General features: G+C 45.8%; 2 protein-coding genes and 1 long non-coding RNA gene across 4 annotated transcripts; 1 reads left to right on the forward strand and 2 right to left on the reverse strand.

Annotated features, from left to right (window-relative positions):
• The first annotated feature begins 687 nt into the window (after window positions 1-687).
• LOC118285369 lies at window positions 688-14168 on the forward strand. Of its 2 annotated transcripts, none has more exons than XR_007030240.1 (3): window positions 688-955; window positions 6590-6805; window positions 13202-14168. It is a non-coding gene; the product is annotated as an uncharacterized LOC118285369 (long non-coding RNA). The 2 variants fall into 2 exon arrangements; XR_004785089.2 differs by lacking the exon at window positions 688-955 and adding an exon at window positions 2906-3023.
• Window positions 3403-20458, reverse strand: si:dkey-88l16.3 (low-density lipoprotein receptor-related protein 1B). Its single transcript, XM_035608986.2, has 39 exons — window positions 20265-20458; window positions 19701-19869; window positions 19287-19455; window positions 18966-19188; window positions 18452-18571; window positions 17969-18187; window positions 17541-17849; window positions 17139-17357; window positions 16847-16993; window positions 16457-16705; window positions 16173-16367; window positions 15772-16032; window positions 15422-15646; window positions 15048-15308; window positions 14532-14699; window positions 14174-14440; window positions 13719-13934; window positions 13423-13614; window positions 13200-13322; window positions 12770-12937; window positions 12457-12672; window positions 12114-12343; window positions 11890-12019; window positions 11584-11777; window positions 11296-11479; window positions 10865-11077; window positions 10508-10691; window positions 10213-10414; window positions 9939-10103; window positions 9566-9820; window positions 9247-9474; window positions 9021-9155; window positions 8621-8822; window positions 8425-8550; window positions 7916-8023; window positions 5303-5539; window positions 4860-5172; window positions 4652-4748; window positions 3403-4154 (listed from the first exon to the last, which is right to left on the reverse strand). The coding sequence occupies exons 2-39, from the start codon at window positions 19784-19786 to the stop codon at window positions 4089-4091; spliced, it is 7302 nt and encodes a 2433-aa protein (XP_035464879.2). The 5' UTR covers window positions 19787-19869; window positions 20265-20458; the 3' UTR covers window positions 3403-4088.
• Window positions 20254-24021, reverse strand: LOC124849743 (low-density lipoprotein receptor-like). The gene is made up of 7 exons (XM_047329624.1): window positions 23964-24021; window positions 23049-23177; window positions 22660-22908; window positions 21676-21789; window positions 21414-21533; window positions 20982-21107; window positions 20254-20468 (listed from the first exon to the last, which is right to left on the reverse strand). The coding sequence occupies exons 1-7, from the start codon at window positions 24019-24021 to the stop codon at window positions 20254-20256; spliced, it is 1011 nt and encodes a 336-aa protein (XP_047185580.1).
• Window positions 24022-26236: the final 2215 nt, after the last annotated feature.

A 26236-nucleotide genomic window follows, 5' to 3' on the forward strand; every position in this document is an offset into this window, starting at 1 on the left:
TGGCCCCGCCGCCCGGGGGTGGCGCGCAGGTGCCTCGGCCGCTGCACTGGGTCTCGCCGCAGGTCGGCAGGCTGAGGTCGAGGCCCCGGGGGGCCGGGAGAGCGGTGGCCATCGCGGGGCGGAAGCAATGGCCTGTTAAAGGGAATGGAATGAGAACAGGGGGGAGGAAAGGGATGAATGGTTGAGACACGAGACACACCCTGAAACACAATAGGTCAACGTGACAAAGAGAGGACAGAACCAACACTGAGAGCTCTGGCTCTGTGCTGCGGGACTCCAGACCTGCTTCGACTGATTTTAAAAAGGTGGAGTTCTTTTCTTTTTCTTTTTTACCACAGACTAGTGTTTCGTTGAGTCATGCCCACCCTTTCTCTCCCATGCCAACGTTGAGTTTCAGGTTTCAGGATGTTATTGGCCGCAGGATGTGATTATGTCGTGCGTCAGGACGCGCGGTGATGAAATGTGAGAAAGACGAGCAGCTTATGCAGGAAGAAGAAGAAAACCGGCGATGATAGCAGGGCTTTCAGATTAAGGTTTAGGATCCAGATGTCGACGAGAAGAGTCGACGTTTCCCATTTTATCGACATGAGATTACACGTGGGAAATCCCTGCTTCATATTCACAGCCGCAAAAAACGGTCACATCTTTTTTTACACTGCAAGAAGACAAGAAAACAAGAAAGAGGAGAACGGAGCTGAAGTAGACGTCGATGGATCAGTTTCACAAAGAAATTCCACTGCGAGCTGCTTGACCTGTGGGGACCCGCCCCGCCCTCAAGGATATTTTACTTTTAAATCACTGCATACAAATGACCCCGCCCCCCCCCCCCCCCCCCGCAAAAGAAGAAAGGAAACATGCAGCCTGCAGACACAAGATAGTTTATGGAACAACATTTTGTCTCGAGACAAAATAGGATTTATTCATTTTGGTTTTTCTTCCCCCGTGAGAAACACAGGTGAGTAATCCTCCCATCATCTCCAGATGACGTTTGACTCACGAGGGGTTTTTGTTTTTTTTAGAAAAACTATTTGCCATCAGCTCCTATTAATCAAACATAAACCACCTGGTCGACTGACAAAATAAACGCAGGCCGAAGTTCACAGGTAATTCAACTGAACCCAAAGCACTGAACCTCACAAGGAGCTCATTTAACACTGAAGAGAACATTGACTAACTCGAGTGGAAAGAGTCAAACTCGCCACATGAAACCCTGACTCTCGGTCCTTTAAAGTCACCCGGAGACGGAGTTAACTGCTGAACAAAGTGTGGAACAGCCACTGCAGAAGATGTTTTTTCAAGAGTCAAAACTTTCCAAAGCATCTCGTCAGCCGGGTTTCCCACCGACACAGCAGCAGCACAGGCAGGGCAAGTCAAGTTTAGGAGCAAAGTGACATTTAAAAAAAACAAACCCCAATCTACTCACGAGAACAGAGGAAGTACAGCCCTTGGCGTCCCGGATTTGAGCTTTTTGGTTGTGGGGTAGTCCGGCTTGTGTGTGCTGCTCCTGGGTCCTCAAAAAAGAGAAAGCAATTCGAAGTTCCTCTTCCACTGAGGGGAATCTGTCACAAAGGGAAGGCGGGATGAGGAAGAAAGCCGAAACCTCTGAGTGCCCTGTCCGCTCTTCTCCATTAACACACGTAAAAATCACCTCCACCCCTTCCTCCTCCCCCCTACTTTATCTTCCACCTGGGCTTAGTCAAACACACACTGCAGCTCACCTTGGTGAAGCAACTAAACATTTCACCAAGTGCTTCTGTTAATCTCTGACTCATGAGGCCCGATAGCTCTGGCATCCCTGGGAATGACAAACTCAAATCAGAAATTGAATGTGTGAAAAAATGTTGACCATATGAAAACACACCTGGGGAACTCTCCTGGGAATTAGAGGGAGGGAGGGACACACACACACACACACACACACACACACACACACACACACACACACACACACACACACACACACACACACACACACACACACACACACACACACACACACACACACACACACACACACACCTCGGGACTGTTATACTGAAGAACAGAGGGGAAGGCGAGTCAGAACAAGACGCGGCTCACAGGAGTCACATGCCTGTGTAGCATGCAGCAGTTCCTAGGTACTGCTGGGTAATTATAGGGAAACGGTCTCCACTGAATTTTGTCACCTCAAGGAAAAAAGCAAAAGACATTTCCAGTTTCAGCGGTTCACTGCTCCGCGACTGTGTTGCCAAGGAGAGACGGGAGAAAAGTGCAGGTCATAACAGCAGGTTGTCGTCGTGAAATATATATATTTTGCCTGCTCTGGAGACTCCTGGGACTGTTAGAGCAGCAGGAACATGTTCGACCGCGTACTGGAAGCCATGTGTTTCCGAGTATGGAACCAGTTTCCCGACACTGGGGTTTGCTGCATTTGCATTAAAGAAATAAGAGACGTGTTTTTATCTGCTTTCCATTATTGCAGTTAAAGTGGAGTATTTAGCTTAAACCCAGTGACACTTGTAATAATAGAACAGGGTGAGATGACGCTACACCAGTTATCAAGAACATTTAAAGGGCATGATTGAAGTCCCTTTGCCAATATGATACAAGGCTGAGGACAGTTTGTCTGAAGTCGGTCAGACACATTCGTCCGTTGGGGACCTTTAAGTTTTTTTTTCTAAGGATTTTCACCTTGAATAGTCTGCATTTCAAATACTGAAATGAAACAGACTTAAATATTTCCAGGATGGAAATTGTTGGTTGTTCATTTGTAGACTACAGAAAAAATAATAAAACGTACAGTAAAATTCCTGTGCTTGGCCGACCGCACCTCCCTTTGCGTTGCAGACACGTTGTAGCGCTCCCAGACGGGGGCGTTCAAAAAGGGCGTTCATGCTCCATGTTTGTTTTCCGTCTCTGGTATTAGGTGGAGTCAAAAAACGTCAGCCGTGACTTCTGTCAGCCGTGTCTCTTCTGGAACAATGCACACAGTCCCCGCCCCCGCACGTTTCTGGAAAAAGTTGAAAAAGCATTTGGCCCTGAAGGTATGGACTCACCGTGTTGCGAATGAGTACAGTTTGCACATGTTCAATAAAAAGATTGACATTTTTCCCCAATGGGTTTCTTGCTGCAAAGCCCATCATGTAATACCATTACAAATAGAGCAGTAAAAAAAGAGTGCATGTCTCCTTATTATCAGTGGCTGAAAGAAAAAGGTGGAAGTTAATGAACAAAGAGGCCTTTTAGAGCGAAATATGTCTCTATAGAAAGAATTGGAGGAAACGGGAACCGAAACGCCACGAGGAAGCATTGGGTTGAAACGGGTATCGGTTTACAACAGTGCCACAGAGTGACATAGAGAGCTGCGACAGCTTTCTTTTTTTGGCAGTTGAAGCGAACATGGGAATTATTATATTAATATATTATTGCAAGGCTACCAAGCACGCAAACGTATTAAAACAGTCACGTTTGGTTGGCGCACAGTATTTCTCTGTTTTTGAGAGGAACCATCAACCTACAGGTGAAGACATGAGGCTCTTTCCTTGTCACAGACACACGAGGGATGTCCATCACGAAAGCACTTAAGCAGTGTCACCACAGTAGAATTAGGAAGGTAAACAACACAATAATACCAGGTTTAAGGGATTCAAATAACAGCAGACAAAGCAAACGTGCACGGATTAGACTTGGCGAAAAATCTGTCTGCTCCAAGTCTGCGATTTGACGACTCCTTATTTTTGTTGCGAATCTCGAGTTATCGTCAGCTCCAACATGCTGGGTTGTTATATGCACCTGTAATAAGCTGAATTAGATTCGGTCTCAAAATGACCTATTAGCGTCAGGAAGATTTTCCTCAACATGTCCGTGCGGCATCTTTAGCAGGGAACCTTCAGATGTGAATCTCTTTCAAAACGGAGCCCGAGTTGTTGGTTCATTTTAAAGTTAGGTTTATTATAAGAAAACATGCATCAGGGTGTTGAAATCCAGGACCTAAGAAATTCCTCATCGGATAAGACTTGTGATGTCCGATCAAACGTGACGCAACGGTTCCCAGGAAGCAGGCGTTTACTGGAAGCACAGTGTCGTCATGCCCGTGAATGCAGAAGTCTTTATTTATTCTGGAGTGACTTTAACAACAGCGGGGGGTTCTTGGCGTCTACTGGGGACTCCAGCTCCTGGGGGTGGAGAAAAGATCAGAAATGTATTCATCAAAAACTTAAGACAGAACAGAAACAATAAGACATTTAGCCAAATAATTAAGAAACATTTGTGGAATGTACCAAACTTAAAATTGGAACCTTTAAAATTTACTCAGGAAAAAAAAAGGGTTAGAAACCTTCACTTGGGTACAAAGACAAACATACTCTTAATACATACATTTGTATAAATATAAATTACATTGCATCCTGAAAACCCCTCAAAATGTATTAATTCAATAATAAATTCAAGTAATTCCACAATAAAGACGAGACCTAATTAGATTATTTGAGTAACTTTTAATTGGCCTAAAAGTTTCTCAAAGAAGGAGGTCAGAGTTATGAATTTGTCAAACTTGATCTTCCAGGATCAACAAGCAAGAAGTTTATTACTGTAATAAATAAGCCACATCCATAGGTCATACTCAAACTAATTCAAGACCATCATTTCTGCTCATTTATGTCGACGTATTAACCTCAGAGTCAGAATCGTAGTGTTCACACGGCAGGCCCATGTTGGCCATCAGAGTTTCTTTCTCCGTGGATCTTCTTCTGATGGAGGCCCACGCTCTCCTGTCCAAACCAAGGTTCACGAGTCAAATATACATTTCATTCACAGGCCACCAGGTTTTGTTGAACAGAACAAAACAAAAATCAGCGTTAGTTAGTTACAGCCGCTTGTACCTTTTAGCAAAGATAAGAGTGGCCGCCATCAAGGCAGCGACGAGGCAGAAGACGCCGAGGACGACGCCCACGTGACTCTGTCCACTTTCCGCCTCTTGGCAAAACTCTCCGCTGTATCCGGCCGCACACTGGCAGCGAGTGACTTTGCCGTCTGTGAGGCAGCTGCCGTGACCGTTGCAGTGCTGGAGGTCGCAGGAGTCTGTGACCTCAACACTGTTTTTCTCATTTTGGTCGTTTGAACGAGGAGATGACGAGCGAGGGAGAAGATCGTCACTGTCCTTGGGCCCAACATCGTTCTTGTCGTGGTTCGGACCTGGAGAGAAAGACAATGTTTTGTGATCATGCATCGAGATACGTCACAGATCATTCAAAATCATTGGCTAAAATACAGTAGCTCAACTCGTGGTTGTTTTTTGGATTTGGAGTCAGGGGTCAAAACTCACAGTCCTGTTCGTCGGACTGGTCGGCACAGTCCGCGTGTCCGTCGCAGAACATGCTGCTGCGGACGCACTTGGTTCCGTCGCCGCAGGAACGTTCTCCGTCGGGGCAGTCGGGCAGGGGGGCGCAGGAAGTGGCGCCGGTGCTGTAGAAGCCCTGCCCGCATTTACAGGTCCGACCTCCGGGATAGGGCAGGCACAGGTGGACACAATCGCCGTTGTCGTTGGAGCAGCTGTTTGTACCTGGAGGAGGAAAAATGCAAATTGTTTTAGCGTCAAAAAACCTTTAGAAATATGTCGGTCAGACGGAGAAGGGAACGCAAGTTTGGGTGGCTAGATTTCTTTTCCCCACATTCTATAACATGGCAAGTTAGAGCGTTGGCCCTTAGCGCAGGCGTGTGCTCTCCAGGCGCCATTCTACTTAGCTCATGTGGTTGCTAATCTTCCCTGGATTTATAGATTCACACAAAGAACAAAGTTCTATTTGCAGGTTAATGGGTTCCCTGGTTGTATCACACAATGATGTGGGGAAAAGGAACAGCACACACCAGATCCTCCATTAGATCCACGTTATCAATGAGTCTTTAAATCAAGGCCTCCTGGCTGTGTATAACGATAACCTGCCTTGGCACAGTGAGGACACTTCCAGTCCGGGGGCCGTGGCGACGCCCAGATTGGGTGGAACAGAGGTGAGACACAATTTGTCATTGGGTAATTGTGCATTGTGAAAGGGAGCAACAGGCTTCAGAGTGTGCGCGCAAATGAACACCGACGTGTTGTGCAAAGACTTAATATCCACGTCTGTAGACTTGGACGTATTCATGTAGCGTCTATTTGCCTGCTGCTCTCACATATTAGAACATTTTAGAAAATAACTATTACAATTGTGATTCAAACTTGGGAGGTGTGTTGCTCCAACTATCAAGAACTTGATTTCTGTATAAACAAAACCCATTTTTACATTATACATCTCAAACCACAAGGTCTCAGAGTTTTAGTGTTCAAGGCAGACTCACAGGATTTTGTCTGTCTGCTCATGCACATGTCCATATAAAATTTTTCTGTGTTTGTAAAATCTGATTAACAAAATCTGATTGATGATTTAAGTTATTAGGCATCTTAAAAAGATATTTAAAAAAGTCCTTATACTGTAAATTATTGGAACTTGTAATTGCTGGTGTAGACATTAGAAGGAAAAATAATGTTTAGTTTCAAAACAATCCCTGCATTCATGTGCCTGAATATAGTTTATTGATGTTATTGATCAACTTAAAACAGACTTTTCTGTCACAGGTCAAAACAATCAAGAGAGAACAGCGAGTGTGTGTTGGAGCTCCATTCATCATCAGTGTTGCCCACTGCAGCATACACACACACAAACAGGCTTGTGATCGCACATCTCCCTGCAGCTATCGCATCACTCTGGCCTCCATTCAACTATTCAACTCACAGCGAGTCTATTCATTCCGCCCGCGGGTGTCCGATAACGCACTTCATCTACTTTCTCAAGTAAGAAACAGAAAGTTGCAGTGTGAATTGATACGTGCAGAGACTGTGTGATTCCTTGTGATGATGATGAAGAGGATTACTAACAAACCGGTTTGACGCGTTTCTGCTGATGTAGAAATTCGGATGAACAGTGTGAGCATTACAAACCTGGGAAGTAAAGAAGATTTCAGTGTCGACGAGCGACTTTCAAAATGTCCCCAGACCAAACAGTTGGTCACAAATGTCTGCATCATGGTTACAAGGAAGTTAGAAGGGAAATGTTTAACTATCTGCTTCAAGATGCCAAGTGATACATGCATGTTGTTTACCGTCGTACACAGTTACTGTACTTACGGGACTCTCCGCGTGAGATAATATTGTTCCTGCTACTGCACACTGAATATTAGCACAAGTAAGACCAACAAAACTGGATGTTAACATGTTTTTGGACTCAAATGAAATATTTCCAAACTCATTTTTGGTTCTAGGAATTCCATGTTACCAGTCATCGTCCCTCTCATCATATTAAACACCTTTGGCATCGTCTTGCCTGATATATCAGTTTGGACAAGTAAGCATGTAAAACTTGTGCAGTCACGTCCCAAAAAAAGTATTTTGGTCAATGGAATGTGTCCCATCGCATGTTTGGTAACTCAAACCGTATAATGTTTATTGTGAAATCTCCCACAAACTGCCGCTGTGAGCATTTCAAGAAACAAAGATATTATCGCTCTAGTCCTTGTGATAGTCTCCATTTTTATTAAACTTCAGTTTTGAAATTAGTTTTTTTATTAACAGGTTCCGCTGGATTTAGCCCAAAGCTAATCCAACGATCTTTGCTGAACACCAAATGAGCCAGTGCCTAAAATCTACAGACAGATCTCTTCCTTTTGTTCAGGAGTTGGAAGGTTTTTGTCCTTTGCACTTTTTAAATTTTGTTCTATTATGCTTTATTATTATTTTTTTACCATCCTGTCAGTTTTACACGACTCTGCATGACTCCCTGTTGCAAAGTGAAGCCCCATTACTGACCAAGGCCTCTCAGGCCATTACCTCAATTATTCCAAGTGCTCATGTCTCGTATCGTATGAAGCAGTTTATAGGCTGGTACCACACATGGTAGATACGTACCAGACTGGCTGCTGTTGCTGTAGGCTTTGACTTCCACCAAACTGGTCTTTGTCTCAAACCACAGTTGCTTCGGCTGAAGTCCGTCACTGAACCACAGTTTTGCAACATCTGCACATGGTTGAAAAATGAAAGAGAACCAAAGATGTTAATCACCCTTCTCCCTTTAATATTACATTGTCTACATGCAGAGGCTACTGGGGTCCATTAGTCAAAAGATGAAAAAAGAAAGAGGACAGGTCTGATTGAGGAAAGACAAAGTGCCGGTGATTAGAAGTGGCAGTGTTTTAAAGATGTTCAACAGAGCAGATTGCTGATAACTACGTGACTGAATAATTCATTGCTACATTAGTCTGTGATGCCATCTGCTGCCTGAAGGGGGGGAAAGACAAATGAGGCGGAGGTGAGAAATTCCACAAGCAGGACTGAACGGGTTATTACAGTGACGGAGTAAAAATACACCAAGCACCATCACATTGTAGGACAGGGGCCTAAAAGAAAAGGAACCTGACCTTTGTCCTGGGTTACCCAGAGGAGGAAGTTCTCAGTATGCGTGAAGGAGATGAGGAAACCTGGACCAGTTTTGTACTGTTTATAACCGGATCCATCCACTCCAATAGAGCTGATCACTCCCTCGCCTGAGAAAGGACAATTCAGACAGTTAGACACTCATCAAGTCCATGAGATTTAAAAAGAAAAACTCCATACCAGTGTCTGCCCAGTATATCATGGCTCCTTTATTAGAAAAGACCAGCGAGGTGGGGACGACGGACTTCCGCCACAGCACTGCTCTCGTACGACCGTCCATCCAGGCACAGTTCACCTCCGTCTGGCTGGCTTCACCCGCCCCGGCTATCGCCGTGTAGCAAAGTCGTCCCGAGGGGGGATGCAGCGCGATGGACGTGGTGCCCTGAAAGGACAAACATGGATTATAGGAGCCAGACAAAATGCGAGACTTAATTGTTGATGTGAAGGTATTTTGGTATTTTGCAAAAATCCTTCCAAATCAAATTTTTCCACTTTACATTGTGGTAAATTTTTGGCCCGTCCACAGGAGAAGTGGGCAGGAAAACACAAGTGGGGCTCAGCAGGAGATCGTCTGCCTCACCCTCAGCGATCCCTGCAGCAGGGAGGTGGTGTAGCCATCATGGCGGGAGGTCACGTGGAGGTCGGGCCTGTCGGTGCTGCTCCAGTAGAAGCTGGAGGTCACCCAGTCAACTGCCAGAGCTGTGACTGTGTCATCCTGACAGGAGAGAGAATTTTAGTTGCCAGAATTTTAATTTCATCAGGAAAATTTGCATTTAAAAAAAAAAATTGTAAAAAATAAAACGTACCTTCAGCTTTAGGACTTGTCCAGCAGGTGTCAGCCCCTGCCTCGACCTGGGGCCGCTCAGTTTCAGCACGTCCACAGATCCCTGCGCTGCATCGGCCACATACATAGAAAGCTCGTGGATGGACACGTCTAGTCCCACGGCCTCAGTTACTCCGGGGAGGGCTAAAACTCGACTGTTTGGCATTGTTTTAAGCGCAACGCCGTCTTGATGCATGGAGTGCAAGTAAATCTAGGGGACGGGCAAGAGTGACGTAAGAGAACAGCGCTGGAGAATAAAAGTAAGGAAGCAAACATCTCGTCGCCACAATGAGACAATTCACCTGGTAGACTGTCGTGCGAGACAAAAGCAGGATGAAAGTCGACTCCGCGGGCAGAGAGCAGGTGATCCTGTCCTTGGAAAGCAGCAGCCCCTTGGGGCATCGACAAACTGCCATAAGGCCCCTCACCACCGGAGCGCCGGGTGAGCCCGGGGCTCCAGACCTGCCCCTCACCGCGGGGGCCAGCAGGCAGAGGTGGGAGCAGCGCAGATGATCACAGGGGCTGGATACGGCCGGCTGGGAGAGGGCGTGCATCAGCTGTGGAGAGAGGAAACATGCAGGTTCATAACTAGAACAAATGAGTTGTGAGTGTATGTGCAAGCAACTAAAAGCTACGTGGGAGTGATTAAGAAATCATCAGAAGCCAAATACTCACTTTCAGTCCAAATGGTTGTCCTGGTCTCTTCAGCAGAACCTTCTGATCTTTTCCGGAGTTCTTGTCAGCCGAGCGGATCGTTCGTCTCTTCGTGTCGGACCAGAAGACTCGGTCGTTGAAGACCGCCACAGAGAAAGGGCTTGGAGTTTCGGCTAACTGGAGGATCTGGTGAGGGAAGGGGGGGGGGGCAAACGCCATCACTATTAAATAACAATGCTGGGAGAAAAGCAGCAATCACATCTGAAATATGAGGGGATCATGATTCTCTCTTTACCTTGACGTTGTCTCCGTCCAGAGAGGCCGAGCCAATGCAGCGCAGCTTCTCGTCGGCCCAGTACACCCGGTTGTCCAGGAGGTCAACGGCCAAACCGACGGGCCAGCTCAACCCTCGCTTCACCACCACCTTCCTCTTTGAACCGTCCATGCCAGACCGCTCAATCAGAGGGGTTCTGCCAATCCCAGACCACAGCATCAGGCTGAAAAGGGTTTATGCGATTATGAAATATCTAGGGCAATAAAGACATTTTTAATAGAATTTTATATTTAGATAACCAGACTTGGCACCATACCCTCTGTGGGGCAGCAGGACCAATGAGCTTGGCTGCTCCAGATCTTCACCCAGCACCACGGTGTAGTTCTGCGAACTCACCGTCGCGTTGCTGAGCTTCACGGCCAGAATTTGGCCAACGAGTCCGTCCACCCAGTACAGGTTCTTACCGACCCAGTCCACCGCGATAAAATCAGACTTCACTCCTGTAAACAGATTTCATTTCGATATTATAAACTCAGGTCATGGGCCAAAGGACTTTACTTTGAGTAGTTTATTCCCTACGCTTACAGCCAGCCTCCAGGACCCTGGAACTAGCTCATCTTAATCAAATGCCGTCTTTTTAAATACTATCAAACTACATTTGACACGGCCGCACCTTTGACGAGTGTCCCTTTTTTATTCGAGTCCTTCATGTCGGCCCAGCGGATGCTCTGATAGTCGGGGCTCAGCCAGTAAACTCTTTGTTGTGTCCAGTGGTAATCCAGAGAGAAGACCGGCCGATTGGCCGAGGAGAGGAGACGCAAGTTGCCGTTGTGGACTCCCAGGAGCAACAGCTCCGACTGCACCGACGCCAGGAGCAGAGGCTCGTCTAGAGATGGAGAGAGAATGACGACGGGGCATCAAAACCCAAGAGCAGAGTCACTGCAAGGTTATTTTTGCCCTCAAATAAATGAATGAACACCCTGCTTGTAAATCCCACAATATTTTCCGATTTTGTTTGCAAGATTTTCTGCGCAGGGGGCATTTCTTCCATAAAGGCAAAGATATTAAACTTTCCTTCTACTCTGTTCACGGAGCCTTCGGTACCTTTCGTCTTGCAGCTCTTGTCGGGCTCCTGGTAGAAGCCAGGGTGGCAGTGACAGACGTAGGACCCACGGTTGTTGAGGCAGGTGTGTTTGCAGACGGCGTAGGGCGTCGCGGTGCACTCGTCAATGTCCGCACAGGACGCCGCACTGGACTGAAGTCTGAACCCTGCCGCACAGTAACACCTCTGCAAAAGTAAAAAAAAAAAAAAGAGGGGGGGGGCAATTCTCGGCAGTGTCCACCACCTTGGACAGAAGAACAAACCAGATACACATTTGTCGTAAAACCGACCGGTCCACTCGGGGTGCTGACACACTGGTGCTCACACCGAGGAGCCGACGGGCTGGAGCAGTTGCGTTGAGCACATCCCGCGCCCTCGTCGGAACGGTCGGCGCAGTTGGTGAAGCGGTTGCACACCAGGCCGGGGTCCACACACTCACCGCTGCCACACTGGTACAGGTGGGAGGGGCATTTTCTCTGGCTGCCTGTGAAAGCAGAGGCGTATAACAAAAGAGCTTTGGCACTCAGTGGTGGCTGACAAGAGGAGAGTCGGACTTCAACAGAGCAGCGACTTTCTGGGAATAAAAACATGCTCACATTTGTCTTCATCTGCGCCGTTGTGACAGTCGTTTTTCCCATCGCACCTCCAGGACTGAGGGATGCACTGACTGCTGTCTCCGCACTGCCACTGGTATTCCATGCACTTCGCAGGCGGTGTCACACAGTTCTGGATACGAATGAGGCGACCGAGTCATACAGAGCATACAATTTCTTTCATTCTCTCTTTTCACAAGCAACGATAACGTTTGCATCATCCTTACCTTCTCGTCTGACCCGTCTTTGCAGTCGTCTTCGCCGTCGCAGAGCCACTCTTTCTGCAGGCACTCGTGGCTGTGCGGGCATCGGAGCCGAGTCGCGCAGCGAGGCGGCCTTTTGCAGTCCATCTCATCAGAGTGATCACTGCAGTCGGCGTAGCCGTCACATCTCAGGGCCTCGGACACACACTGGCCGCTGGTGCAGCGGTACTGGTTGATCGCACACGCCACCAGACCTGGAAAGACAGGAGACGGAAATGTGGTAACGACCTGAGGATTTCTGTGCGTCTTGATCCAAGTTGATGTAAAAAAAAATTTTAAAAAAAAATGAGCGTTCAATGTCACGCACCACACTTTTCCTCATCTGACCCGTCAGCGCAGTCTCGCTCGCCATCGCACAGGAAGGTCTCTGGTATGCAGCGAGTGTTGTTATCGCAGCGCCGTTGGCAGCCCTCACTCCACTGCGAGCAGTCCCTCTCGTCCGATTGGTCCTGACAGTTGTACTCCCCGTCACACACCTGCTCCGGTGGGATGCATCTATTCCCGTGAGAACACTGGAACTCGCCTGCAGAAGAGAAGAAAAGATAATCTCAAATATTGTCGACAAAAAACTGCAATTGTTCAAATTCCTCTCTCAAACTCAAATTCACTCAAGAACAAACCTGCTTTGCATTGAGCAGCACATCCGTCTTCGTCAGATCCATCCTGGCAGTCCTTCTCTCCGTCGCACACGTGGCTGTACATGACACAGTTCAGGCCGTCTCTGCACGGCTTGAAACCTTTGCGGCACTTCAGAGGTGCTGATCTGGCGTTGAGCGCGTTGATGGAGGCTTGGCAGACAGAGAAAGTGATGAATTGAACAGCTTGTGAAGACAATTAGATCATGATAGGACACATTTTCTAACTTAGAAAAAGTTGCTGTGTTGCCTGGTGGTTGCTATGACGGCTGTTAGGATGTTGATAGGCTAGTTGATGTAGGTTGTTACTAGGAGGCTGCAATAACTACAACTGCAACGGCAGATAATTAAAATGATATTGATATTTATCTGCTTTTAGAAATAATTGTTAAATGGATTTTTCTTGTTTTCTTACAGGAATCAATCGGATCTTCTGATCGACACTGCATCTCATCGGAGCCGTCGGGACATTGGGCGCGTCCATCGCACACCTCCATCTTGGAAACACACTTTCGCCGGTCGCTGCACATGAAGTCACCTGGTGTGCAGGATGAAGATTGTGTCACAGTTGTCTGAAGCCATTATTATATTGCTGGGTAGAGTGCAGCCACTTCTGCAATTGCTGGACTCGGGCTTACCTTGCCTCTCACACTGAAGCACACAGTCACTTTCATCAAATCCATCAGGGCAGTCTCGGTGTGCGTCACACAGCTGATTTTGAGAGATGCACAGCGATGAGCCTGGGCAGAGGACTGAAGGAGCCTTGCAGGCTGACGTGGAAGTGCGGACAGGAGGCCCAGCTGCTGTTACAGCAACAACAGTAGTAGGATCTGAAGAGAAGAGAATTTAGCGTTAAAGCCAACATGTGTCATCCATTAACTTCTAGGGGTAACGCAACCACATTAGTCCAATCAATAAATCCATGAGGACTTACCGCAGCCGACCTCATCCGTGCCATCAAGACAGTCTCTCTCTCCATCGCACAGGAATTTCTTTGGGATGCAGCGCTTGCCGTCGGCACAGCGATACTCGCAGCTCTTGGTTTTTTGCCAGCAGTCAAGCTCATCGGACTGGTCCCGACACTGCGACGTCCCATCGCACACCTGAGCCCGGGGGATGCACATCTTGCCGTGGGCGCACTGAAACTCGTCTGGGTCGGAGGACAGTTTAAAGTACGAGTGAGTGAATGAAATCGATTGAGGCTAATCCTCAGGTACTCAGTTACAGCAAGACGTGTTTCTAAAGTCCTTGCTTCACTTTCATTTCCTTTATGATTTTAGTGTTTAGGGATTGAACTGCGGGCTTGGTTGAATCAAGTTTGCCTCAACTATGGTTCAATGTGCTCTGTAAGATTCAATTAAAAGTTTTCAGTGTTTAAAGTGTTCCGACCTTGTCTGCAGGTTTCTTGGCATCCCTGTTCATCAGATCCGTCCGCACAATCATCCTCTCCGTCACATACGTGGCTGTACAGAACACACCCTGTGCCGTCGTTACAAGGCCTCGCGCCCACGCGGCACCTCACGGCGTTAGCCCGAGACGCAGGGGTGGACACAGTCAGACAGTTGACCTCGTCTGAGCCGTCGTGGCATTGAGCGCGACCGTCGCAGACCAGACTCTTCGAGACGCAGCTCCTACGGTCCTTACAGAGAAACTCCGCTGAGGATGGAGAAGCGGTGAACAAATCAAACGTACCACAAAAGCATCGGTCGAACAAGATGGTCAATCAATCCAAAGCCTGCTGACTTACAAGTGTACTGGCATCTGGTCACACAGTTCTCATCAGATCCGTCGGGACAGTCCCTCTTTCCGTCACACCGCTGTGTCGGGTCGATGCAGACAGACGACTGCGGACACAGAACCGAGGGACTGGTGCAGGCCGGCTTGTTGGGAGGTGGAGTGGAGATCTTTGCAGCATCTGGAAATGGATCAGTCGATTGAACAACAATACATCACTGCCTTATTATTACATGGGATTCTCCGTCAAAAGCCACTGGCGTCATTGGCACTCCTCAGTTTTCATTCTAGTTTTCTTTAGTCTTGAAGTCAAAATTGACTGAAAATGACTGATGTAATGATGATATTTTGAATAAATTTAAAAATATATCAATGTCACTGCAATTTTTCATGCAAATGAATAATGCAACTTACATGGAAAAAAATGGCATTTTGGGTTTAAATGCAATATATTGTATAACGTTTTTTGATTATAGCAAGATATCTGACTCAGGACTACACTTCTTTCACTTTTACTCAACAAACACACCACATCCTTCCTCGTCTGATCCATCCCGACAGTCTCTCTCTCCGTCACAGACGTGACTGAAGAGGACACATTCGGTCCCGTCTCGACAAAGTCTGGAGCCCAAGCGACACTTCAGGACGTTTGCCAGAGCTGCAGGAGCAACTGCAGGAGCAACTACGGCCGGACAGTCGACTTCATCTGAGCCATCGAAGCAATGGGAGCGACCGTCGCAGACCAGACTCTTGGAGACGCAGCTCCGACGGTCTTTGCAGCGGAAGTCGGCTGTGGAGGGCAAACGAATATTCAATATTCACACTAATACTTGTTGATAGTTTATGTTTGTTGGAAAATCTACTTCAACAATCAAGCTCAAAGACCATCACCTGACTACTTACTCTTATAGGGGCATTTCTTCACACATTGTTCGTCAGATCCATCGGGGCAGTCTCTTTTTCCATCACACATCTGTGTTGGTTTGATGCATGATGAAGAACCCGCACACAGAACTGAGGGACTGGTGCAGGTTGGTTTGGGGGGAGGCTCAGGAAACGGTTCCACAGGAGCAGGAGATTTATTCAAGCGATTTTCTGCAGGAACGGCAGAGACAGTTTCTGCAGCATCTAGAAGTGTTAGAGTTAGCTGGAGGAGCTTAGAGATTCTTTTTAAGATAAATATTTCAAATTGTGATGTAAGAAAAAGCAAACTGAGCTTTTCTACAAAGCACCTTTGCATAAAAAAAACTCACCACATCCTTCTTCGTCTGATCCATCCCGACAGTCTCTCTCTCCGTCACAGACGTGACTGAAGAGGACACATTCGGTCCCGTCTCGGCAAAGTCTGGAGCCCATGCGACACTTCCGGACGTTTGCCCGAGCTGCAGGAGCAACTGCAGAAGCAACTACGGCCGGACAGTCGACTTCATCTGAGCCATCGAGGCAATGGGAGCGACCGTCACAGACCAGACTCTTGGAGACGCAGCTCCGACGGTCTTTGCAGCGAAAATCGTCTGCAAGAAAATCGTTAGAAATAAATAAGGCTTCCCAAGACTCCGGACAACTTCTCAAAACGCAGGAAAAATCAAATTGTGCATTATTAAGTCCTAAAACAAATATTGAAACCCCAAAGATAGATGAAATTTGGACGTACTTCTTGTGGGACATCTTTTCACGCAGTTAATTTCGTCAAATCCATCGGGACAGTCGTTGCGGCCGTCACAAAACTGGCTCGGAGAAATGCAGAGGTGAACAGAAGGACAGAGCACCGACGGGCTGCTGCAGGCGGGCAGCGTCGGAGCCGGAGGCGTGGTTGATGGAGGGATGTCAGGACTAGTTGGAGTGGCATCTTGAAGATAAGAATCACATGGTTGAAACTATTATTAGCTAAATATTACAGCAATAACATCGACTAAAAATGCATGAGGGGAAACCCACCACATCCCAGTTCATCTGATCCGTCTTTACAGTCCTTCTCTCCATCACACACGTGGCTGAATAAAACGCACTCTGTGCCGTCGCTACACGGCTTTGAGCCGATGCGACACCTCAGCACTTTGGTCGGAGCTGCGGGAGGAGCCACGGTCGGACAGTCGACTTCGTCGGAGCCGTCGCGACAGTGAGAGAAGCCGTCGCAAATGAGATTCCTGCCGATACAACTGCTACGGTCCTTGCACTTGAAATCCTCTGAGGACAACAGTGAAGGCAGAAAAGGAAAGGTCATTAGAGAAACCAGGAAACTCGAGTTACGAGCAAGTCAGTGGGGACGTACTGTCAGACCTGACGTTTATTATAAATATGTACGGTATTGTCATATTGAGACTTTACCATTCGATGGACATGCGGTAACACAGAATTCCTCGTCATCTCCCTCAGGGCAGTTCTGTTTACCGTCACACAGCTGGGCTTGTGAAAGGCAGACCGGTGAGTTTCTGCACAGCACAGATGGTTCACTGCAGACTGCGGAACTGGGCACTGTGGACAGATAAAATAATGAAGATTAAAAATGTCTTAAAATGAAGACATATTGTAGTAAATATAACTGTCCCCTCGCAAATTGTTGTCAGCCAATAGGGATTCCTTTTGAAATAGAGACGTTTTTAGATGAACTTAGTCTGACCTGTGCCAACGTCCCCAAGTGCAGCGGTCACTTGGACCACACGACCCCTCACTGCGATGTCTTGGAGGGGGCTCCCTCCACGCCGGTCCCACAGAGTCATGACGTCATCAGAGAGGGCCAACAGGAAGGGCTCGGAGGCGGCTTCAACAGAGCCTGACACTTTCCACCTTCTTCCAGCTTGGTGCTTCTTCACTTGCAGCAAACTCATTGTCGTGAGGCCTGTTAAAAAAAAAAAAATGGTGCAAGAGGCTCAATATCTTTTTCGAAGATTTTGTACGTTTTGGAAATGCAACCGTGTAATATCATTGTTTTTTAAATAAATATGTCAAAACCACACAGCTCCAGGAGTGACTTAAAGTCTAAAAGACTTTAAAATCCCTCTGATCTACGAAAGTAACCAACCTGCCCTCTTTGAGTTCCAGAGCAGACTGTTGGCCCGGAGGTCGAAGGCCACGCTCCCCGTGACTTCTCCCGCTAACTGCAGCAGCTCTTTGGCTTTGCCTCCCTTCGCGCTCATGCTGAGGATTCGGTTTTCCTCCAGCCAGATGAGCCCACCTCTCAGCCAGTCCAGATAGAATTCTCGAATCTCCTTCGTGGTGTGGTAGAGCTGCTGCGGGTATCGACCGTCGACCGTGGTGGTGCCGATGCTGTGTCGGTCACACGCCACCCAGTACAGACTCCCGCTCCTCGTGTCCACTTTTAGAAGACAAACTTGAAGAAAACAGAAAGGCTACTACATGCATCCACTTCATGTTGATCGACTAATTGATTCATCCTTTGAGCATGAATATAATGCAGCTTTCACCATTTATGTCACCGAAAGCACAAACCTGGCAAAGGTGTTGGCACCAGCTCCGTCTTGACCTGGGTCAGACTGGTGCGTTGGACGTGGCCAGTGTGGTTGGCCCAGTACAGCCAGTCGCGCAGCCAGTCCAGGTCGAATGACAGGATGCCGTCCTCGGTGGTGAACAGCAGAGTATCGGTGGACTGTTTTTCTTTAAACTCCAGCAGGTTGACGTTAGTAACGGTAGCGTATACAAATCTTGGATCTGTGGCACAAGAACAGGTTTTTAAGGACTCCCTCCCTCATCCTTACAAAGTTATCACAGGGCTGCATATAACAGTTTATCTATAAGTCATCCATAAGTACGGATAATGTTTTATAACCAAAGCTTATACCTCTATCCTAAGCTATAATTTTAGACTCAAAATGGCTCCAGTTTCCTGAAATGAAGGCTTAGGGTTACCAGAAACTACAAATAATGCATATAATAATCATGAATTAAAAATGATAATAATAATAATAAACCTACATTCACATGTCCCATCGGGTAGCAGGACTTTGAAGTCTGGACAAGTGCAGGTGAATCCCACAGAGTTTCCTTTCGTTAGCTGGCAGAGTTGGCAGAGAGTCTTGACACATGCAGAAGAACCTGATCGATGACAAGACGACATGTTTTCTTTTTTTTTTATGTGATTAAGGTTAAGGCTCACACCAAATGTTTTTAATTACTATGAAAGATCCAACTTATGGCAACTTTAAAAGCAGTTTATCATGTTATTAGGGCCCGAGCAGGGAATTATTTCTCTTCATTTTCACCCAAATAATTTTTTTAGGGGCCAAACATGCTAAAAAATTATTATGACCACACCCCTTTAAAAGTGCTTGCAGCTTTGGTTTTACCATGACACTTTACACAAAACTACACAAGGACCAAGTCAAGACACTCGGAAAACTGTTTTTTGTTGTACAATGACCATATCTGTGAATTAAAAAGCACCATAACACCAAAGGAAATCAACACATCGTTTAATCTATAGAATTACCTTGAGGCTGCTGGAGCTCATGGAAAACAGTTAACAGAGGTGAATCAGATTTCCAAAGGAACTTCTGCTGGTTCGGTCGGTTCTGTGGAACCTGCCACAGTCCTCTGTCGTCGACCCAGTAGAACACGCTTTCAAAAACAGCCAGGCTGAGAGCGGCTCTCCTGCTGAACAGTCCCGGGAACGAGTGGCGGCCCGTCCCGTCCACCTTCACCGTCTCTATAGACTGAATAAAGTTTCCAAATAAACTTTCCAAAATTCATTCATTCATTCATTTCCACATCATGCACCCATACGATCTTGGCGTTGCTTTCATCGACTCACCTTCTTGGAGTCACTGACCCAGTACAGCCTCCGGGCGGCCACGTCGGCAGTGAGGCCGTGGGCAGACTGAGCATTGAGGACCGTCAGAGAGCTCCTTTCTGTTCCATCCATCCACGACTTCTCTATCGTCACCCGGTCGCCTGGGCCGGCATTGATCCAGAACATCGAGCTAGGGGACAGAGGCCAGTCAATTTAAATAGGCGTCATCGTCTCTTTGACGGCTCGACCTTCATTTGCAGGGTCTGTGACATCAAACATTTCAATATAACGGTATAAGTTATAAGAAGGAAATCATTCTATTTTTGAGGGGGTAGAGGAAATTAACATTCACTGAGGGCACAATTGAGCTTCAAGAAAACACCACCGCCTCTACAAAATAATCTTAGACTAGTTGAGATGAAAAGTTAATGGCACCTCTCCACAGGTAGAAGCACCAGATCTGATGGGCTGACGTTTTTGCGCAGCAGAGTTGTGTAACTGTTCCTCTCAGCTGCCTGCATGTAGATGGCCTCTGTCTTCTGATTGGTCCAGTAGATGTTTCCATTCAGCCAATCACAAGCCAGACTCTTGATTCCAGGCTCTCCTGTGGGGGAACATTTATGTTCAGAAATCTTGCTTTTTTTCAGTTTCGGTTTCCGAGATTGAAAGTCGACCAAAATGGATTCCACTGTGGAAAGCTACACTGAACAAGGCATCATGGTTTAAAACCGTGTGAATGTGAGAACAATCCTTTCACTTCCACATTGTGATTTACACTAATAGACAATTCATTTTTTAAGACAAAATGAAATATTGCCAAATTAAGCGATCAAAAAAATCGTATTTCCCCATTTTAAAAAGTCATAGCAAAGGTTTTGACACAAGTTACAAAGAAATTCAACATTGCATGATGACAACATACTGTATCCCTAAAAATCCTCTTTCATTCTCCAGTCACTTCATACGTGATATACAAGATTGGTCACAGTCATAGCTGACCAGTGTAGGTTGTCCAGCTTTGACGTCCATCACTTTTGTAAATGCTGCCACGGCTGTCGGCCCAGAAGAAACGGCCTCGGACGGCGTCGAAGGCCAAGGCCACCGGGTCGAACGCCAGAGTCTGGACAACTTCAAACTGTTGAGACTTCACGTTCAACAGTCCGACAGATCTCCTCTGCACCGTCAGCAGCCTGGTAACATTACCTGGACACATTTATACATTCAGAAAGTCAGTGGGAATTATTGGAGCAAGTTTTTACTTTACACTTTAGTTATTGACATGAGGAATTAGAAATTGCTTAGAAAATAAACTGGACGACTAATTTAATATTTGCCACTTATTATGCTTTTATCCCCAACATGTCAGGTGACCGTTTCCATTTTGATATTGCCTCTTCAGCTGCTAATGTGACAAGTCCCATCTTTGATCTTACAGATCTTTATTTTCTTGCCTTTGTCATTAGCTCAGCCACATTAGCAGCCTATTAGCCTGTCACTTATCTTTTGTCCAATTGTGACGTTTGTTCTCGGGTTTGATCTTTTCAGAGGGTGAAACTAAAAATCCAAAGGGAGATTCACATTGTACAATCAAGCTTTTGACTGGCTCTAACACTCTACACCTGCTTCTGATCTCGTACCAGCATGTTGTCCAGTGTGTCAAAACTAAGAATACTCTGTTTTCCCTGGACGATTATTTTTTCCCCATAGGTTCATTACCTGTTGCCAGACATGAGGAGTTTCCATTCAGTCGGAAGCCTTCTCTGCAATGGCAATAGTAGGATCCGATGGTGTTAGTGCAGAGATGCATACAGGGAGGAAACGGTGTGGCGCATTCATCCACATCTGGGGAGGGAGAGAGGGTTTTAAGCTTCGAGAAAATCAAAAACAAACATCCGGAAGGTTGGAAACATAAATATACATCTTCAAAACGGACACTGGGGGAGGCTAATCATGAAAACTCAACACGCTTTTGAATTTTCTTTCATTTTGAGGGCTGCAGGATGATACTGCTGAGGTCAGAGCCGTTCCAGACTGCTATATTTTGTTTTTACTCCGTTTTTGGTACCATCTGTTGCCTGTGTTTTAATAAACTAACCCCTACTATTAAAATCTAAAGTGAAATATGTATCATGTCCATGCCCCACACACCTTCACAGATGGCTCCATTGGCTGAGAGCTTGTATCCAGCGGGACAGGCACATAGAGCGCCCCAGGGCTCGTCCACACACACGTGGCTACAGCCGCCGTTGTTCATGGAGCAAATACGACCTGCGATATGAAGCATGAACCAGCTCAGCTTTACAGAAATCCATTCACAAGACGCATCAAGATCGATAAACATCAGCTGCAGCAAAGTTGTCAGGTAGTTTGTTGCAGTTGTAATTCATGTAAATCGGTGGCAAACACCTACCGCAGGTTATGGGCTCATCGCTACCATCCGAGCAGTGAACCTTCCCGTCGCACATCTCCTCAGGAGACAGACACGTCCCGTCAGGACACCGAACGCTGCCTTCAACACACACACCTGTAACAGGACAGTCAGCACGTTACTGCTGGTACTGTGTGTGTGTGTGTGTGTGTGTGTGTGTGTGTGTGTGTGTGTGTGTGTGTGTGTGTGTGTGTGTGTGTGTGTGTGTGTGTGTGTGTGTGTGTGTTGCATTACATCTGACTCACATACTGTCAAAACACACAGACACTCATCATATTTTAGTCAGTGTTAATAATAAGGCATGAGTGTGAATATTTAGTAAACTATATTGCAATATTAAGTTATATTTTATTTCTCATTACAACTATAAAATATACAGGTAAATAAATGTGTAAAAAACTATTTTTGAATTATAAACACAATCAAAGAGGTAAAACAAAAAAATAATGTATTTTTATGCTCTTTTATAATTTATAAAAATAATTGATTGAATTGAAATTGGCTTCCATCAAATTATAATATTTTCTACTTTACCCCCAGTGGCGTGTAGCCGTGTAGATGGATTAAAAAGAAAAATAATCTTAATATCATTTTTAATTTGCTCAGGATGAGTGTGTGTGATTTAGTGCCATCTAGTGGTGAGGTTGCAGGCGGCAGCCAATTGCCCCGACCCTCAACGATTCCTTTCCAAGTGTGCCGAAGAACAGTGGCATGCAGGTAATTCAACAAAGTGAAAGGATACCATTGTGTGGTTTGTCCCCTCTTGCTTACTGTAGAAGAAATATAGCGGTGCAACATGGGAAGAAGATCTGTGGTAGATTATCTGCTCCCCATGTAGATATACATGTCTCATTCGCAGGTAACGAAAACAAGGGGTTCTTAGTTTAGGTGATTAAACACTACTGAAAACATAATTATGATTATAGTCCCCTGTGGTCCAGCACTCAACCTGCTCATCCTTCTCACCACAGTCCTTTTCGTCAGAGTCGTCCACGCAGTCGGTCAGCCCGTTGCATCGCTGCTCTTTGGGGATACACACGTGGTTCAGACAAGTCCAGTCCGAGCCCAAACAGCCGTTGGCGGCTGTGCAGTTCTCCTCATCGGAGCCGGTGGGACACTGGTATTGTCCGTCACAGCGGGCCGACGCATCGACACAGCCGACAGAGTCCACACAGGCAAACTGACCGGGCGGACATTGGGGGGAGCCTGGGGCTGCTGGAGGAAGGAAAACAAGACGCCATGAGAGGGAAATTCTCATAAAGGGAAGGGTTAATTATTTCAACAGAAACACATTCAAAAGGTTTAAATTTCATGATTCCATTAAAGTTGGATTTGGATTATGGACTTGTGCCCACCGGCGGCGGCGCAGTCCATTTCATCGGATCCATCCAGGCAGTCTCCGTCTCCGTCACATCTCCACACATGGGGGATGCAGTTTCCATCATCACACTGCCACTGGCCGTGACGGCATCCCAATACTTGGCCTTGAGACATACACAGAAGAGGAGGAGGACAGAATAAAAAAACATCAAATAGAAAATGTGTCAGGCCCGTCACTCGTCTTGTCAAGAGTCACTGACTGGATGAATCGTTTAATTTGCCTCAAATGACACAACAGTATAAATTCTTCAAACAAACTGAATGGTCACTGACATGGTACCTCCTGCAAGGTTGGTGGGGGTAGACAACTAAGTGAATGTCTTTGTAATATTGTGATTTAGGAAAGAAAAAAAAGGAAATACAACAGAACAGAAAACAATGTAGAGTTGAAGCTAAAGAAAGTCAAACATTTCGAACCAGTGTTAGAAAAAGCCCTTGTATGGACAAACAAATGTCAAAGAAACGTTTGTCTTGGGTTAAGCCATAGTCCAATGACAGCCTCTTACCCACTTTTGAATAAACTTTATTGAAATTCTAGCACAAACAAATGGAAACGTTTGCAGGAGCTCAATTATATGTCCTCAAAGTGCCACTTACTGTAAGTGAAACTACGCCGCTGCTAAACTCATAAGTAAAGGACGCGGTCACATTTGTTTTTCTACATGGAAGGATTGATTAATTCCAGTTTAACTCCAATAAATCCTGTAGGCCATAACCTCCACCTGGATGTCATGTAAACCCAGTGTCCCAGGATTCCCGCCATTTTGTCTCTTACATGTTTACATCTAAACAAACGTTCCCAATCCGCGTTGCCGCGTTTTACGCACGCACACACCCGCACACCTTTGGGGACCCAAGTCACGGCAAATGACTTGGAGAACGCTTGTTACCTGCGGAAATCCTCAGCTCTGCCAGCAAAACCAACCAGACGAAGCGGAGGACGTCCATGACCGTGTGTGTGTGTGTGTGTGTGTCGGTGTGTGTGTCTGAGGGCCCCGCGCGGCTCGTCGGGACAAACCGTGTCACCTGAGAGGAAGCGCTTTAATCAGCTCCCGCAGGTGCGCGTGAAAAATCACAAACATGACAAATAAAAATGACGTAAATTATTATTCGCAGTCTTTCATTTACTGTGGTTTTAAAACCGTTTTATATGTTCTTCTTTTATGTAATACAATGTTATTTCGATGTTTTTTTTTAATTGATATTTATGTTTGGTTCGGTTTGTGCGCATTTTGGACAGTTTTTGCACTTTTACGCACGTGAAGTGAAGTTGTTGATAATTCATGTTTATTTATTTGCTATTCATTGAATCTGTACAAAAACAAACTGCAATGATTAGTGTGTGTGTGTGTGTGTGTGTGTGTGTGTGGCTCTGACTTAAACTACTGTACATTATTATTAGTTTGGTTCTGCCCACGTGACATAACGTTTTATTTTAGTCATTGACTATAAAGCTGGAACATATTGTAGGGTGTTGTTGTTGTTGTTTTTAGATTAAACGTCCCCCCTCGTTCCAATCACCAAGAACAGTTTGAAACTAAAGTTTGTTTGATGCAAAGAGAATGAAGAAGACCAATTAAAAAACAAATGGAACATCCTCTTTATTGTTTCTCTTTATTCTTTTCACACATCGTTCACATCAGGAAAAAAAAGAGGAGATGAAAGCCTTGTAGTTGGCCCTCAGCTCTTTTCTTCTTTCTTCTGAGGTCAAGTGTTCAGTTTGTTGCAGCGATCTTCGATTCCCCCCTTTAATGTGTATGATGACAATCATCAGTGCAGGTTATTACACTCGAGTGTGTGAAATCTTTTCATGTCCACAACTGTTCAGTCTTACAGTCAAGCCACACAGCCCGTCCAAAGATTGTCAGGAAAAATACGAATGTTTAAAATTGTGTGCAACGCACCTTTTTAGTCTTTTGTAGGCTATATAGTTATTTTATTGTCATTGTATATGTATTTTTTTGCTATATTCTACCCTTTCGTAACAAGTGAATTCCCCTCGTGTGGATCAATAAAGTCTTATCTTATCTTATCTTACATCATATAAAGCTTGTGACAGAGTTTATCCAAACAGAATACGCAGTACACCGTATTTCTTATCTTTATTTCTTGTTGATATTTTTTTTATCTATATCGAAAATGTTATATCATCCCCTGTTCACTTCATTTAAAAAAAAGGATTTTACTACTGTTGCTGCTACAATTGTATACAACTTTAACAAATGCAGTTATGCAAAAATAAATCGATTATATCAACGTTGTCTTTGTTTAATATTCATGATTATTCGACTTATTGATTCGCATTTAATTGATTTGCCCTCAGTTCTTCCTTGTCTTGGTCTTGTCCAGTTCACTGAATATGCTACCATATGAAATACAGTTTATTATAATAACTAGTATTATTTATATCAGATTAGCACTGAGATCAATAGACTTCTCGTGTCGGTGTAAGGTTGCTGTAAATTCCTTGTTTACTTTCCTGAAAAGGTACCGAGAGGAAATAACAAACAGGCTGATTCAAATATGGATTTGAAAATATTCATAAGTCGCATTCGATTCGCCTTGTGGTCACACATTGACCTTAACGTGGCCTCGGCGTGACCTATATTTCTGTAACAGGTCACGAAAGTGCACTTCTGATTAACTCCCGAGCTCCTTGGCCATTAATCACCGCGCGGTTTGCGCAGCTCGTAATCTCCTTATCCGATATTATTGTCTTATCAAAGGGATCTTTAATATACAAAGGGAGTAACCCTCAGAGTTCCACACCTTCCCCACTACAAAGAGCCAAATTGGTTTCGATACACACAACGACCTTGTCACATTAAAAAGTCTTTGAGCGACCCCCGTGGATCACACACACTCACACACACTCACACACACACACACACACACACGCCCAACGACCGTCCATCCCGCGGCCTGACAGCTCTGTTCAAAGGGACGTCGGGAGGGAGGCGTGTGAGTATAAGAACCAGATCTCAGGATCCCATCTGGAGCAGTTGGTCTTCACCTCTGGACTAGAGCACACACACACACTCACACACACACACACCACTTGGGAATTATGAAGGGACTAGCTGTGGATTTCTCTTGTGCGCTTCTGCTCCTCCTGGTGGATTTGGTTCTGGGGAGCGCGCCGGACGCACGTCTCCTCCGTGGG

Source organism: Scophthalmus maximus, chromosome 20 (assembly GCF_022379125.1).
Source record: "Scophthalmus maximus strain ysfricsl-2021 chromosome 20, ASM2237912v1, whole genome shotgun sequence".
Classification (NCBI taxonomy): domain Eukaryota; kingdom Metazoa; phylum Chordata; class Actinopteri; order Pleuronectiformes; family Scophthalmidae; genus Scophthalmus; species Scophthalmus maximus.

Excerpts from the sequence above, each read along its gene's own strand:
- si:dkey-88l16.3 (XM_035608986.2), bottom strand. The coding sequence starts at position 19,786 with ATGCAGGCAGCTGAGAGGAACAGTTACACAACTCTGCTGCGCAAAAAC. Across the intron at positions 12,673-12,769 it reads TGCTGCTCAATGCAAAGCAG|GCGAGTTCCAGTGTTCTCAC; the intron begins GTTTGTTCTTGA and ends TCTCTTCTGCAG. Across the intron at positions 11,078-11,295 it reads CAAGAGCTGCAAGACGAAAG|ACGAGCCTCTGCTCCTGGCG; the intron begins GTACCGAAGGCT and ends CTCCATCTCTAG.
- LOC124849743 (XM_047329624.1), bottom strand. The coding sequence starts at position 24,021 with ATGGACGTCCTCCGCTTCGTCTGGTTGGTTTTGCTGGCAGAGCTGAGG. Across the intron at positions 22,909-23,048 it reads AATGGACTGCGCCGCCGCCG|CAGCCCCAGGCTCCCCCCAA; the intron begins GTGGGCACAAGT and ends TCCTTCCTCCAG. Across the intron at positions 20,469-20,981 it reads CTCCTCATGTCTGGCAACAG|GTAATGTTACCAGGCTGCTG; the intron begins GTAATGAACCTA and ends AAATGTGTCCAG.